The sequence below is a fragment of the Dendrobates tinctorius genome, unplaced genomic scaffold (genome assembly GCF_039654945.1).
Source record: "Dendrobates tinctorius isolate UK_male_01 unplaced genomic scaffold, ASM3965494v1 ptg000028l, whole genome shotgun sequence".
Classification (NCBI taxonomy): Eukaryota; Metazoa; Chordata; class Amphibia; order Anura; family Dendrobatidae; genus Dendrobates; species Dendrobates tinctorius.
Genome location: NW_027361696.1, coordinates 62,577,887 through 62,593,862, shown reverse-complemented (window position 1 = coordinate 62,593,862; position 15,976 = coordinate 62,577,887). Strand labels below are relative to the sequence as shown.

The 15,976-nt window shown below is 41.1% G+C and overlaps 1 protein-coding gene across 1 annotated transcript in view; it reads left to right on the top strand.

The window, feature by feature from the left end:
- The window catches only part of SHANK1 (SH3 and multiple ankyrin repeat domains 1), a 677,277-nt gene that overhangs the window by 657,544 nt on the left and 3,757 nt on the right, over positions 1 to 15,976 (top strand). The window contains exons 20-23 of the mRNA XM_073570818.1: positions 3,008 to 3,064; positions 4,430 to 4,554; positions 8,017 to 8,125; positions 8,292 to 10,863. Of these exons, the coding sequence (XP_073426919.1) occupies positions 3,008 to 3,064; positions 4,430 to 4,554; positions 8,017 to 8,125; positions 8,292 to 10,863 (2,863 nt within the window). The remainder of the gene's footprint in view (positions 1 to 3,007; positions 3,065 to 4,429; positions 4,555 to 8,016; positions 8,126 to 8,291; positions 10,864 to 15,976) is intronic.

The following is a 15,976-nucleotide window of genomic DNA, read 5'->3' as shown; positions in this document are numbered from 1 at the left end:
TGCACTCTTCCCTATTCTTAAAGGGGCATTGAGTGCATATACTAAATGCTCTCAGCTTATTGCTGAGTGGCATTTAGTATAATATAATGCACCTGCAAGATGGCTCCCAGTCAATTGCTGGGAGATCTCTTGTATAAAAGACTCCCTTTCCCCTAAAGAGTAGCCAAGCAACATGTAGAGTCATTAGTTAGTAAAGTGACTACTAGTAAGTTGTGAGGTCCCCTTGTCCCAGAGCTCCAGTGCCTGAACCTCATCCTCTGGTCCTGGAGCGCTCATGTTTTGAACCTCATCCCCTGGTCTTTGAGCAGCCGGAGCCGGAACCTCGTCCCATGGTCTCAGAGTGGCCAGTGCCTGAACAGTTTCCCTTGTTCCCTGGTCCCGAATCAGCCAGTACCTGAACCTTGTCCCATGGTCCTGGAGTGGCCAGAGCCTGAACCTTGTCCCATGGTCCCAGAGCGGTCAGTGCCTGAACCTCGTCCCCTGATCCCGGAGCGACTAGTGCACGAACATTGTCCCATGGTCTATGTGCGGCAAACCCTGATCCAGTATCCTAGACCGGCGTGTCTGAATATAGCCTGGATTCGTGTCAGTTACCACTCTGTAGAGGTGCCAGAACTTACTAGTCTGAACGGAGACCTAGCCCTTATCAGTGTCAGCATACCTGACCCCATTGTCTGTCCTGGCTTTGCAGCTTTTCACCTGATCCTTTGCTGGCTCGCTTTCTTCCTCTGGCTCCAGTCATCTTCTCTGTCTTCAGTCCTCTTCACCACCTCTGATGCTAAATAGACATCACTCAACAGCATGAGACGCATTGCCCCTCTACATCATGTCATCACTTGACCCCTACTCAGTGCCAAAGACAACCAATACTGAAGACTAAAGAGAAGAAGATAAGACTTGAGCCAGGTGGAGAAAGTGAGCCAGCGGAGGACTGAATGGAGAGAGGTGGCATAAGGAGCCGTGAGGGTCGAGGTAACTATAATGCTTTATTTTTAATATCAACCCCCTTCCCAGCCTTAAAAAAAATACATCAATAGGGCAACCAGTAGCTAATCGAATCACACAAAAACTGTGGGCTTTGGCAAATTTTAATTTTTGATTAAATTTCAAATAAATTCAATTTATCTTTAATTCACAGCTGTTTAAGCAACCAATCACCTATGAACTGGAATAAATTGTGATTAACACTTGGTTTACTTCATGGGAATTTTTGGCAATCAGGTACTACTTAGATCCCTAGAATGATATCTGTTTATGGAGAACACAAAGATGAATTTCTCTTGCACCTCTTTTGGGCCCGTGATATTTATTGCCTGGGGGCTGGACAAATCTTAGCCCACCTCTCATCTATAGAAATATAGATAACAAGGAGCTGTCTGTATGCAATGCACCATTATGAGAGACACAAAGAATGTGTCATGTATTAATCTCTTGGTAAAGCTCCTGTATCATTTATACATCCCAGAAAATCTGTGTCACGAATTGAACTTTGCCAGTTTTTACACCCACGGTTCTGGAATGTATCCCCTTTTATGTTTTTTTTGCTAATATTGATGTTCTGCTTTGATGTAAAAATTGGATTATTTGCATTTATCTGACAGCAGCATCATGTATAGTTGTCTTATAGAACTGTCTTAGTCATCACCCTCATACTCCACATTTCCTATTGTTTCCGAGTAATTCTTATCAGTCTACAAAGGCTACAACTCCAATTTGTTTCTGGTGTTTGCAAAATAGTATAATTTTGGATCTAAAGACTTAAGTGGATGTGACCATTTTTTGCCTTTTATTTTATTCTCACTGCTCACCTGAGTAATCAGTTTTTTGAATTTCTAAAATGCACCATACGGTACTAGAGATATGGACTTTTTTTTTTTGAGTGCTAAACTTTTTTTGATCTTTACCTCGAGGGTGTGGTCACAGGGAAATCATGCAGAGCAGCCAGAAGACACACCCCAGAGGATCCTCTGAGCCACGACTCCTTTATAAACACCAAAAAGGTGCATATCTCTGGAACAAAGAAAAACCTATTTACTCAGAAAAGCAGCGGCAATAAAATAAAAACTGAACACTTTTGAGTTCCTGACAGGTTTTACTATAAACCAATAAGTAGTGATAAATGCAAAGACAAATACAAAATTCTTTGTAGATTTTTACCTGCTAGAAAGTTTCTTAAAATTTGTAGCTCAAACGATTAAATTCTTTGGTTTCTCCCTCCTTCTCAGGTTCTAGCTACTGCAGTATTATATTCACAAAGTTAGGCCCCATTCATATATAACAAAAATGGGGCGCACCAACTGTACCAATCACAAATATATAAATGAAGGTTTAGGTGCAGCAACAGTGGAATAATAAACATGAGAAGAGAAGAAAAAGAACCACTGCAAATAGCGCACACTGAACCAGTACAAAAACAATGTTTTATTGATGCAGTAATACAATTAAAAACATAATAAAAACATATGAAGCATCCCACAATATATAACAGTGAAGTTAGGCCCCATTCACACTCAGTATTTGGTCAGTATTTTACATCAGTATTTGTAAGTAGAGATGCGCGAATTTGTTCGAAATCGGTTCCGAATAAGATCGGCATCGAATATTGTTTTTGCGATATTTGTCGAACATCATTAGAGTCAATGTTAGTAGAAATTACCGAATATGTACGGAACTGAACATGAAACATACATTTGGCACAAATAGTATTTGAATATGGTACGAATATGTCAAAATCAGATTCGGGGACAAAAATCAAGCAAATTTGCTCATCTCTATTTGTAAGCCAAAAACAGGAGTGGGTGATAAATGCAGAAGTGGTGACGTGTTTCTATTATAATTTTTCCTCTTATTGTTCCACTCCTGATTTTGGCTTACAAATGCTGATGTAAACTACTGACCAAATATTGACCATGTGAAAGTGACCCTAGTCTGCAAATGCTATTTTGGCTACTTTTTTATGTGTCATATTGAATAGTTCAGCCAATAACTTGACTTTTCTTCCTTTTAGACTATGAGCCATCTCAGAACACAGAGAAGAAAAGGACCGTATATCAAATGGCCCTGAGTAAGATCTGACATCACGAAAATTGGTTCTGATGTTACAAAATGCTTCTAAACCTCCATGGAAAACTCAATATTGTCATATTTTAGTCATCAACCCTTATGCAGACATTTTTATTTTTTCATCACCAAAGCTATTTAAGGACTTTTTTGGGGGTTGGAGGAAGCTGAGTTTTTGATTGATACTATTCATTTAATCATATAATGCAGTAAAAAATGGGAAGATGAGATTCTTGTGCTGTGGAGGCGGCCTGTGGGTGGGGCTGTGGACAGGGCTTTTTGTGGTGCTCTGCCTATACATGCATCTGTATGGGCTTATGACAAGTCACTGATCCCTAAGTGACCTGCTCCCTATTTTACATAATGCGTATACTATAGTATTATGGCAAAAAAAAAAAATCATCAAAATGGTGCCTGTGGCAGCGCCTGCGCTGTAGCATGATACAATACCTAATATGCATATATGCATTTGCTTTAGTTCTATACTATTGAGGGGTAAAAAAATGAACTTCATCAAAATGGTGACGGCGCCATTTTGATGGAGCCCAATTTTTTTCTCCAGCAAAATGGCGACGGTAGCAGCGCTTCCACAGTAGCATCTATTGGAATGCGATAGATGCTATGGTGCAGGCGCCGGCACCATTTTGATGAAGATTTTTTTTCCCACAATAGTAGTATAGGACTAAAGCAAATGCATATTAGGCATTGTATTATAATACTGCGCAGGCGCCACTACCAGTGCCATTTTGATGAATGGTAATTTTTTCTTGGGAGCAACACAATATGATATGCATTATGTAAAATAAGGAGAAGGTCACTGAAAGATCAGAGACCTGCCATAAGCCCATAAGGATGAATATGTAAGCAGAGCACCACAAAGTCCCGCCCACAGCCCCACCCACAGGCCGTCCCGAAGCACAAGAATCTGATTAACTGAAAACTGCAAATGCAGATTAAACAACCACAAGACGGATTTCATCAACCAAGGTATCATTTTAATCAGTATAACGGCCCCGACCTGATACTGTCTGTAGTTTACTGAGCACAATCCTGCTGACAGGTTTGCTTTAAGTGGTTTAGCAGCTTCAATTAGATCTGTAAATGGACTCTCCTGGTATTGGTTGGTTAACTAAAACCCCTCCCTCGAGTAAACTGCTCCTGGGATGGCAGATGTAATCTGAAAGGGGCTTGTCAAGATAAGAAAAAAGGGTAATCTTCCCTGGGATGAGCTGAAATACTAGACACATCCCACAGATAAACGTGACACTGTGTATCCTATAGATTAAAATGTCCTAGACACACAAAGCGATTAATCAGGAATCATTCGCTATCACATAATTTCAATTTTGCTTCTTTCTTCTTCATACAGATAAACTGGATGAGATTCTTGCAGCAGCCCAGCAAACCATAAGTGTGAACGAAAGCTCTAGCCCTGGCCCACTGACATCTCTGGGAACATCACGGTCTGCCTCAAAGAGCTTTTTTTCGTCAGAGGTAGAAATACAGTTGCACTTATGGCATCTGCTGTTATACTTTTAATCCTAAATTACGTATATTAAAGGGATAGTCCATTTCTCCTGTACTGATAAATCAGCATATGAATTTTCTATGCAAATAGCTTTGAAAGATCTGCAGCCTCTATTACTCCAGCTCTATTCCCCATCCAGCGTCACCGGTTAGCACACAAGCATAATCTGATAACATCATATGAGGTCAATCAGTTATCACTACTAGGGTGTACTCTACAGATAGGTTGTGTTTCCTCCATTCATATTCAAGCTGCCACTACATTTATAGCTTTTCAGATGAGCTTCACACTCATCACAGCAAAAACCATCGCTCTATTCGAGTGGAAAACACTGGACCATCAATCCGATTTCCTTGTAAAACGAAACTCCTTTCACATTTTTGTCTGGATATCAGTTCTGAAATGTACAGAATACTTTGAAGACTTTGTGATATTTCATTTTTGCACCCTTCTTTTTGTCCAAGAGCCATACATTTTTAATTTTTCTATTGACAAAGTCATACAAGGGAAAAAATTCCAAACAGGCTAAAAAGTTCGAAAAAAAATCAATTCTATAATTGTTTTTTTGAGGTTTGTTTTTTACATAGTTTGTTGTGCTGTAAAAAACGTGGTAGCATGATTCTCCAGGTCAGTACTATTAGGGTGATGGCAAACTTCTAGGGGATTTTTTATATATATACAGTGGGGCAAAAAAGTATTTAGTCAGTCAGCAATAGTGCAAGTTCCACCACTTAAAAAGACGAGAGGCGTCTGTAATTTACATCATAGGTAGACCTCAACTATGGGAGACAAACTGAGAAAAAAAAATCCAGAAAATCACATTGTCTGTTTTTTTTTTCATTTTATTTGCATATTATGGTGGAAAATAAGTATTTGGTCAGAAACAAAATTTCATCTCAATACTTTGTGATATATCCTTTGTTGGCAATGACAGAGGTCAAACGTTTTCTGTAAGTCTTCACAAGGTTGCCACACACTGTTGTTGGTATGTTGGCCCATTCCTCCATGCAGATCTCCTCTAGAGCAGTGATGTCTTTGGCTTTTCGCTTGGCAACACGGACTTTCAACTCCCTCCAAAGGTTTTCTATAGGGTTGAGATCTGGAGACTGGCTAGGCCACTCCAGGACCTTGAAATGTTTCTTACGAAGCCACTCCTTCGTTGCCCTGGCGGTGTGCTTTGGATCATTGTCATGTTGAAAGACCCAGCCACGTTTCATCTTCAATGCCCTTGCTGATGGAAGGAGGTTTGCCCTCAAAATCTCACGATACATGGCCCCATTCATTCTTTCATGTACCCGGATCAGTCGTCCTGGCCCCTTTGCAGAGAAACAGCCCCAAAGCATGATGTTTCCACCACCATGCTTTACAGTAGGTATGGTGTTTGATGGATGCAACTCAGTATTCTTTTTCCTCCAAACACGACAAGTTGTGTTTCTACCAAACAGTTCCAGTTTGGTTTCATCAGACCATAGGACATTCTCCCAAAACTCCTCTGGATCATCCAATTGCTCTCTAGCAAACTTCAGACGGGCCCGGACATGTACAGGCTTAAGCAGTGGGACACGTCTGGCACTGCAGGATCTGAGTCCATGGTGGCATAGTGTGTTACTTATGGTAGGCCTTGTTACATTGGTCCCAGCTGTCTGCAGTTCATTCACTAGGTCCCCCCGCGTGGTTCTGGGATTTTTGCTCACCGTTCTTGTGATCATTCTGACCCCACGGGGTGGGATTTTGCGTGGAGCACCAGATCGAGGGAGATTATCAGTGGTCTTGTATGTCTTCCATTTTCTAATTATTGCTCCCACAGTTGATTTCTTCACTCCAAGCTGGTTGGCTATTGCAGATTCAGTCTTCCCAGCCTGGTGCAGGGCTACAATTTTGTTTCTGGTGTCCTTTGACAGCTCTTTGGTCTTCACCATAGTGGAGTTTGGAGTCAGACTGTTTGAGGGTGTGCACAGGTGTCTTTTTATACTGATAACAAGTTTAAACAGGTGCCATTGCTACAGGTAATGAGTGGAGGAAAGAGGAGACTCTTAAAGAAGAAGTTACAGGTCTGTGAGAGCCAGAAATCTTGATTGCTTGTTTCTGACCAAATACTTATTTTCCACCATAATATGCAAATAAAATGAAAAAAAAACAGACAATGTGATTTTCTGGATTTTTTTTTCTCAGTTTGTCTCCCATAGTTGAGGTCTACCTATGATGTAAATTACAGACGCCTCTCATCTTTTTAAGTGGTGGAACTTGCACTATTGCTGACTGACTAAATACTTTTTTGCCCCACTGTACATTAGCAGTTAAAAAGCTGTTATAAACTTTGTAAAAAGAAAAAAAAGTGTCTCCTTCGATTGACCTGTGTGAGGGATTGTTTCTTGTTTGTCGAGCTGTGGTTTTTATTAATACAATTTTGGAGTATATACAATGTTTTATTTTTCTTTATTTTATTGTATTTTTGAGGAAATGTGGTGACTGAAAAATGGAAATTCTGGCATTTTTATTTATTTTCTTCTTTTGGCATTTAATGTACTTTAAACCTTTATGGACCATTTTATGAACCTAACCATTTCAAACAATATTTTTTCTATATTTCTTACTTTCTTAATTTCTGATCACGTAAAAAGGGATAAATTAATCTATTATATTTCTTTAATTTTTTTTTGTTTACTTATATGTTTTGAGATTTTGCGTTATTATATTGCAGTATATAGTGTAACTCAGGAGTCCCCAACCTGTATCTCGAGTACCACATGTGGCTCACGGGCCCATGAATTGTGGCTCGCGGCTGTCTGCCAGCTTGGTGCATAAGCACTAGGTGTAGAAAACTGCTATTAAGAGTAAATCTCTACAATAGATGGTGACTTTTATGTGTAGCCCTGAACAGAAGAGCAGATCTCAATGGGGGTAAGATAGGAAACCCTGGAGCTTGGCATGATTACAGTGGAAAAGATTTGGCTGTCATTATACCGGTAATGACAGCCTGTGAGTGGGGCAGGAGCTGGATGTGGCTCGCAACCCTCTCTCAGAGCTGAATGTGGCTCTCAAGGTCAGAAAGGTCGGGGGAACCTCTGGTGTAACTGATGTTCTCCCATGAAGCCCAGCCCAAAGCTGTGCTTCACTAGAGGATTAAGATGGTAACCTTGATTGGCTCCCTACAATCAAGTTGCGGGGGCACCAATGATAGTATGCGAGCACATGGGCAAGCAGACCATTTAAATTTCATTGGCAGTGAAATTTAAAGTGCAGCTGGCTCCATTCATGAAGGTCAGAATCCGATATTGGCTGTGAAAAACAGCTGGTATCTGCCCTGCATAGAGCAGTCTCAGATCCTGAGCCTGCACTATGCACTCAACATGTGACCTGTGAAGAAAATGTTCTAACAGATTCTTTAAAATATGGTCTTCTTAAAATATATTCTTTTGTTTGTGCAGCCAAATTTTGGACAGCATAGAGTCTCAAGTGGTCAGTCTGTGTATGAAGGTCCACCCTACTTGTCCTCTTCACCTGGCCAGGCCATGATGTTGCGGCAGAAGTCTATTGGTAAGTAGGGTCATAGATCTATCTGTAGTCCTATGGAAAGCTATAGATGACACATGATTCAAGATAAGCAGGCTCATGAAATAAGCATCCCAGTATGCCTGCTAAAACAAATTTAGTTTTAAAACTTATTTTAATAAATTTATAATGTACTTTAATTTTTTTATAGGTGCTGGGGATGAAGAAAAACCATTTTTGTCTGCTCCCCCAATGAAATTTAACCGCAGTTTATCTGTTCCTAGTTCAGAAGACATACCTCCCCCTCCAACAACTTCTCCTCCTGATCCTCCCTATAACACTGCGCCCTCTTCTGCAGCTAGGGTTAGCCCAGTTTTAAGGGGTAACTTTAATCAAAGTGGAGATTCAAAATTGTTCTCCCCTACAATGCGCCAAGAATCGGGTATTTTTGAGCAGAAAATGATGGATGCGTCTCAGAGACGGGAGAAATTACAGCAGCTCTACCACCAAGACTCTGAGCAAATGGCCGATGAACAGATTCGAATAGGTATGGCTTCACAAGCAAATATGAGAAGCTGGAGGTCCCAGACACAGGAGATGCGTTACTTTAATCTACCTGCAAGAGCAGCCAGTACTGCAATGTATGTTCCAGCAAAAGCCATGCGTCGAAAAGGCCAACTAGTGAAACAAGTGAAGGTGGAAAATGAACAGCAGCAACAGCAACAACAGCAACAGCAGCAGCAGCAGCAATATCAGTCTCATCACCAGCAACAACAAGCTACCAAGTCACATGAAAAAAGTTCCATCCCCATACCTACAATCATTATTAAAGCCCCATCAACCAGTAGTAGTGGAAGAAGCAGCCAAGGTAGTAGCATGGAGGCTGAAACTCAGCCTGACCCAATTCCATCTCTGCAATTGCGGGATAATATTGATTTTACGAGCCAGTTCGGAGCAGCCATTGTTGGTGCAGCACGGCGGGACCGTGAGTGGTTTAATGAAGCCCGCCGAAAATCTTCTCTTTTTCTTTCTACGGATGAAGACACCGAGCCCATACCCGCTCCACGATTGAAGCATTCCAAGTCTATTGATGAGGGTATGTTTTCTAGTGAACCGTACATGCATTTGAATGTTCCCACCAATTTTGGGGCACCTGTAAATAGAGACGTTACTAGTGGGTACTCCTACCAGTCAAAAACTGGGAAGAATTATGGTCCTAGCACCACCAGTGCTTTTAGTACTGTGTGTTCCACTTTTTTACCCCAGCTCCAATCATGCTCCAGTCCAATGACAATGTCCAATGTTAACCCAGTTGGAGGAGGTAGTCCGCTTATACATCCCTTGACTGGGAAAATTCTAGATCCCAGTTCTCCTTTAGGACTTGCTTTAGCAGCAAGAGAAAGAGCTTTAAAAGAGTCACAGCAGCATAGCAGAAATGAAATTGAAGAAAGGAAGTCACGTCCACCATCTCCACGTTTTGCAGAACAAAAGTCCCCAATAGAATCCCGAAGCAGCTCTCCGCATCGAATCTGGGATTCAGGACCTACAAAGAGAAAAGCGATAGATTTCAAGCCATGTATGGTATCCCCAACCGGTGATAGAAAATCAGATGAGAGCTCTGGTCACCGGTCTCCTGCTCTTTTGCTGCTTCAAGGAGTAGAACAAGGTAAAGCTTGGGAGAAGAGGGCAGAAGGTCAAGAAAAAATAGAGCTGCATGTCCGCTTCATGGAAAACTCCACCCACAAAGATGAAGATGATCATCGTAAGATTTCCTACTGTAAGGAAATAAGGAATGAACGACCAATGGCCAATCCAACCATGAACCACACCCCATTACCGAGCACAAATTCAGAAACACATGACTCTAATTCCAAAGAGAATGGACTCCCATTATTAGTCTTGCCTCCCCCAGCACCTTCAATTGATGTTGATGATGATTTTTTATTTACAGAACCCCTCCCTCCACCTTTAGAATTTTCAAACAGTTTTGATAAACCTGATTCACCTCCGGGGGCATCAGCTGGATGTTCTACCCTTCCACCGCCGGTTCCCCCACCTCCTCCTGACTCTGGTAGCACTCCTGCTCTAGACTCTACAACCTCTAGTCTCACTTCTTATGACAGTGAAGTAGCCAACTTAACCCAGGGGACATCAGAACTTAAAGAACCTCATGTCAATTTTTCCTCTGTTGTGTCATCAATTCAAATTCCAGCACCAGACACTGTCGAGACCGTGACTGATTCTGGCATTGAAGAGATTGACAGTCGAAGCAGCAGTGATCACCATCTAGAGACCATCAGTAGTGTTTCAACATTATCAAGTATGTCTGGACTTTCAACAGAAGGAACAGAACTTTTGGACACTTATATAACTTATCTAGATGGCCAAGCATTTAGCGTGGATAAACCTGTGGTTCAAAACAAGATTCGATCAAGGACATTCCCAAGTAGAACGCCTGGACTGCTTAGAGATCCCATTACTGCCACCAGTACCGCTATTTCTGTTTCTCCCTGCTCAGATAATGTCTTCACACTGACACCATCTAAAGGACCCTCACTCTGTGCGCTTTCTGAGCCAGCCAAGGATTCTCAGAGAAAATCTCCCACACTCCCATGGGAGGACTACTCCCAGGAAAAAATTTCTCCAGGATCTACAGTTAAGTCAAATATAATGACAGAGTTAAGTTCAAAGCTTCAGCATATGAGTGGAGTTTCATGGTCCAGATCACCAGAATCTGCAGTATCATTTCCACCTGAAAGGCCAACTTCACTGCAGAGACACAGGTAGGTGTGATGAGTTGTTTGGGGCAAAATATATGGTTTGCAGGTATCAGAAATGTTGTCAATTTTTGCAATGGAGTACAGTAGCAGAAACATTTTTATATCTGCAGCATGCCAATTTATGTAACAGATTTGGCCAAAGATCTGATTTAGATTTTTCCAAATTGTTGGCAATTTTGCTGCCGAATGACCACATATTTGTAGAGGAAAAACCAAAAAAATCTGAACTGGAGTAGACTTGAATGACATGCATTATAAAAGCATGTTCACACTGGCCATAAAAGCAAGCAACATATTTGTTATTTGTAGAGGTATCAACAACTTCAGACTAAGCAACATCTAGATTTTAAAATTTTGCATAGTGTGTATTGACATTTCCATATACAAAAAATGATATGTGTATAAAAATTGAGTATTTTATCACTAATATAAGCAGAGGTCTGTTGGCTTATCTCATTAACATGGTCAACCAGTCCAGTTGCCAGCCAAAATGTATAGTTTCGTAGTTTTCAGGTTGGAAGCAGACACAAGTTCAACGAGTCCAAACCATAACCTAACATGTTGATCCTGAGAAAAGCAAAAGCCCCATGAGGCAGATGCTAATGTCGGGTAGGAATTTTTCCCCTAACATTGGGCAATCAGAGAAGCTCCATGGACAAGAATCCCAACAGAAAATCTAACAACGAAATATGTAAAATATTTTATAAGAAAGACATCCATGCCCTCCTTAACATTTTTAGTGAATCAACCATTACAACATCATGTGGCAGAGAGTTCCTTTGTTTCACTGCTCTTACAGTAAAGAATCCATAGTCTCACTGCTCGTACAGAAAATAATTAATAGTCTCACTGTTCGTAAATTTAAAAAAATCCATAGTCTCTGTGCTCGTACAGTAAAGAATCACTGCACGTAGTGGAGTAACCTTCTTTACTGTAGACATAGAGAAAGACCAGTTGCCATTGTTGCTGGTCTAGGTGTATAATGATCATTAGACAGATATCTGTACTGTCCATTCAAATATTTGTACTTTTTAACAACATCCTTCCTAAGCCTTCTTTTCTCCTAACCGAATAACCCCAACTTTGATCATCCGTCTTTTGCAGTCACCCATTCACTTAATAATGTTGGTCGCTCTTCTCTGCACCCGCTCTAGTCCATCTAGGTCCTTGTTATACACCAGAGGCCAAAATTTCACCCAGTATATAACTGTGGCTGCATCGATGACTTGTAGAGAGGCCAAACTATCATCTTTTCAGGACCATCCCTGCTTCTTTTAATGAAACCCATTATTTTATTTGCCACTGGTAAAGAGGAGTTTGCAGTCCACCCATGCACCCAAGTCTTTTTCAGTGACTGTTTTACCCAGTGGTTTATAATTTAGTACGTAGCAGTAGTTTTTTTTGACAAAGTGACTTTCTAGTTGTTGGTTGACTATCTGAAAAGTAGATCTACCCGCCCTAAAAAGTTTGTCCTTCCCCTTTTGCATGTCTTTTTGCCCTTGACTTGCATGTGTATTTTTCAGTTTTGATTAGGTGTCCATGAGTTTCACCCTATTTTTATGCAATCATTTTCAACATTTTATTTAAAAATAGTGCTGGACCCCATTTGTATCCATTTTTGGAATACATGACCATTTCTTATATCAATTTCTCTTATGTGTCAGTGTTTTCACTCATGTATAAAAAAAAAAAAAAAAAAAAAAAAAAATTAAACCTTCTACCCATTAAACTGTAAAAAAATGGAGAGCACTTGGGTGGAATCCAATTTTTTTCATGGACACTTTCACTTGAATGGTTGAGTTTATCTTCTAAATTGAATAAAAAAATTTACATTTTTACATTTTCTTTTTTTTGTGGACAAACAATCCACAAAAAGGATTGACATGTGAGCAGTGCTGTAGACTATAATTTTGACTTGCTCTATCCGAGAAAAACGTGGAAGAACACATACAGTGGGGAAATTAAGTATTCGATACACTGACGATTTTGCAAATTTTCCCACATGCAATGAATGGAAAGATCTGTAATTTTTATCGTAGGTACACTTCACCTGTGAAAGACAGAATCTAAAGATAGAAACAGAAAATCACATTGTATGATTTTTATATGATTCATTTGCATTTTATTCCATGAAATAAGTATTTGATACAATATAATATTTGATAAAGAAACCTTTATTTGCTGTTAAGAGATCAGACGTTTCCTGTCGTTCTTGACCAAGTTTGCACACACTGTAGAAGGCATTTTGGCCCCCTCCACCATACAGATCTTCTCTAGATCATTCAGGTTTCGGAGCTGTCGCTGGCAACATTGAGTTTCAGCTCCCTCCAAAGATTTTCTATTGGGTTCATGTCTGGAGTGTGGCTAGACCACTCCTGGACCTTGAAATGCTTCTTAAAAAGCCACTCCTTAGTTGCCCTGGCTGTGTGTTTCAGGTCATGGTCATGTTGGAAGACCCATCTTCAATGCTGTTACTGAGGGAAGGAGGTTGTTGGCCAAAATCTTGTGATACATGAACTCATCCATCCTCCCTTCAATGCGGTGCAGTTGTCCTTTTTGAGACTATCTTCCCAGCCCTATTCAGGTCATTGACCAGGTCATCCCATGTAGTTTTATCCTGATTCCTTACTTTCTCAGAATCATCCTTACCCCACACGGCGCGATCTCGCATGGAGCCCCAGACCGAGGAAGACTGACATTCATCTTGTGTTTCTTCCATTTTCTAATAATTGTTGTCAGTTGTTGCCTTCTCACCAAGCTGCTTGCCTTTTGTCCTGTAGCCTTGTGCAGGTATACAATTTTGTTCCTGATGTCCTTAGACAACTCTTTGGTCTTGGCCATGGTGGAGAGGTTTGGAGTCTGATTGACTGAGTGTGTGGACAGGTGTCTTTTATACAGGTAACAAGTTCAAACAGGTGCAAGTGTAGGTGGGAAAACTTGCAAAATCATCAGTGTATCAAATACTTATTTTCCCCATTGTATATGAAAAGCAAATGTCAGAATCAGGACTTTCCATACTTTTTTTTTTAGACATAGCACATGAATATAACAAAAGAAATTATGATTCATTTTTTTGGAAATAATGTGAATATTAAAAATGTTATGTTTCCTATGAAGTCAACTACATTTGTAACTATTTTTATGGTAGTATTGATTATTCACTGCTCAAAAAAATAAAGAGAATAATTAAACAGCAGAATATAACTCCAAGTAAATCAAACTTCTGTGAAATCGAACTGTCCACTTAGGAAGTAACACTGATTGACAATCAATTTCACATGCTGTTGTGCAAATGGAATAGACAACAGATGGAAATTATTGGCAATTATCAAGACACCCTCAATAAAGGAGTGGTTCTGCAAGTGGGGACCACAGACCACATCTCAGTACCAATGCTTTCTGGCTGATGTTTTGGTCACTTTTGAATGTTGGTTGTGCTTTCCCACTTGTGGTAGCATGAGACGGACTCTACAACCCACACACGTGGCTCAGGCAGTGCAGCTCATCCAGGATGGCACTTCAATGCGAGCTGTGGCAAGAAGGTTTGCTTTGTCTGTCAGCGTAGTGTCCAGAGGCTGGAGGCGCTTCCAGGAGACAGGCCAGTACACCAGGAGACGTGGAGGGGGCCGTAGGAGGGCAACAACCCAGCAGCCGGACTGCTACCTCCGCCTTTGTGCAAGGAGGAACAGGAGGAGCACTGCCAGAGCCCTGCAAAATGACCTCCAGCAGGCCACAAATGTGCATGTGTCTGCACAAATGGTTAGAAACCGACTCCAAGAGGATGGTCTGAGTGCCCGACGTCCACAGATGGGGATCGTGCTCACAGCCCAACACCGTGCAGGACGCTTGGCATTTGCCACAGAACACCAGAATTGGCAAACTCGCCACTGGTGCCCTGTGCTCTTCACAGATGAAAGCAGGTTCACACTGAACACACGTGACAGACGTGACAGAGTCTTGAGACACCATGGAGAGCGGTCTGCTGCCTGCAACATCCTTCAGCATTACCAGTTTGGCGGTGGGTCAGTAATGGTGTGGGGTGGCATTTCTTTGGAGGGCCGCACAGCCCTCCATGTGCTCGCCAGAGGTAGCCTGACTGCCATTAGGTACCAAGATAAGATCCTCAGACCACTTGTGAGACTATGCTGGTGCGGTTGGCCCTGGGTTCCTGCTAATGCAAGACAATGCCAGATCTCATGTGGCTGGAGTGTGTCAGCAGTTCCTGCAAAATGAAGGCATTGAAGCTACGGACTGGCCTGCCCATTCCCCAGATCTGAATCCGATTGAGCACATCTGGGACATCATGTCTCGCTCCATCCACCAACGTCATGTTGCTCCACAGACTGTCCAGGAGTTGTCAGATGCTTTAGTCCAGGTCTATGAGAAGATCCCTCAGGACACCATCCGCCACCTCATCAGGAGCATGCCCAGGCATCGTACAATAGGGAGGTCATACAGGCACGTGGAGGCCTCACAAAATACTGAGCATCTTTTCCTTGTCATGAGGCATTTCCACTAAAGTTGGATCAGCCTGTAATTTGATTTTCCACTTTGATTTTGAGTATCATTCAAAATCCAGACCATGGGATAGTCATTTTGATTTACATTGATAATTGTTATGTTTTATTGTTCTGAACACATTCCACTATGCAATGAATACAAATTTGCAACTGTAATATTTCATTCAGAGATAACTAGGATGTGGTATTTTAGTGTTCCCTTTATTTTTTTGAGCAGTGTATATTTTTGTATTCCATGGCTTAGTTCACAACTTCATATCTTAGCCCGAAATCACTCAGAAAATTAGTCATAACTATAGATCTGTGTATTTGTTCTAATGATAAAAGCTCAGGTGATTCTAAAAAAAAAAAATCTGCAAACATTCATTACGAGAGGGGTCGAGATGATCCATCATTGGTCACCATACCTTAGCAGATTAATCACTATTATCTTATGAAAACTATGCATAACATTTTCTCTCAATTGCTAAATATAGGGAACTACTCTAAAAGATTGTGTCGGACCGTTTCAGAGTTGTTGCTCCTCATTAGTGCGCAGTACGGTTTTCGGTTGGCTGTACTCTTTCAAAGCCTCATTAAATGTACTGACTCTCGTT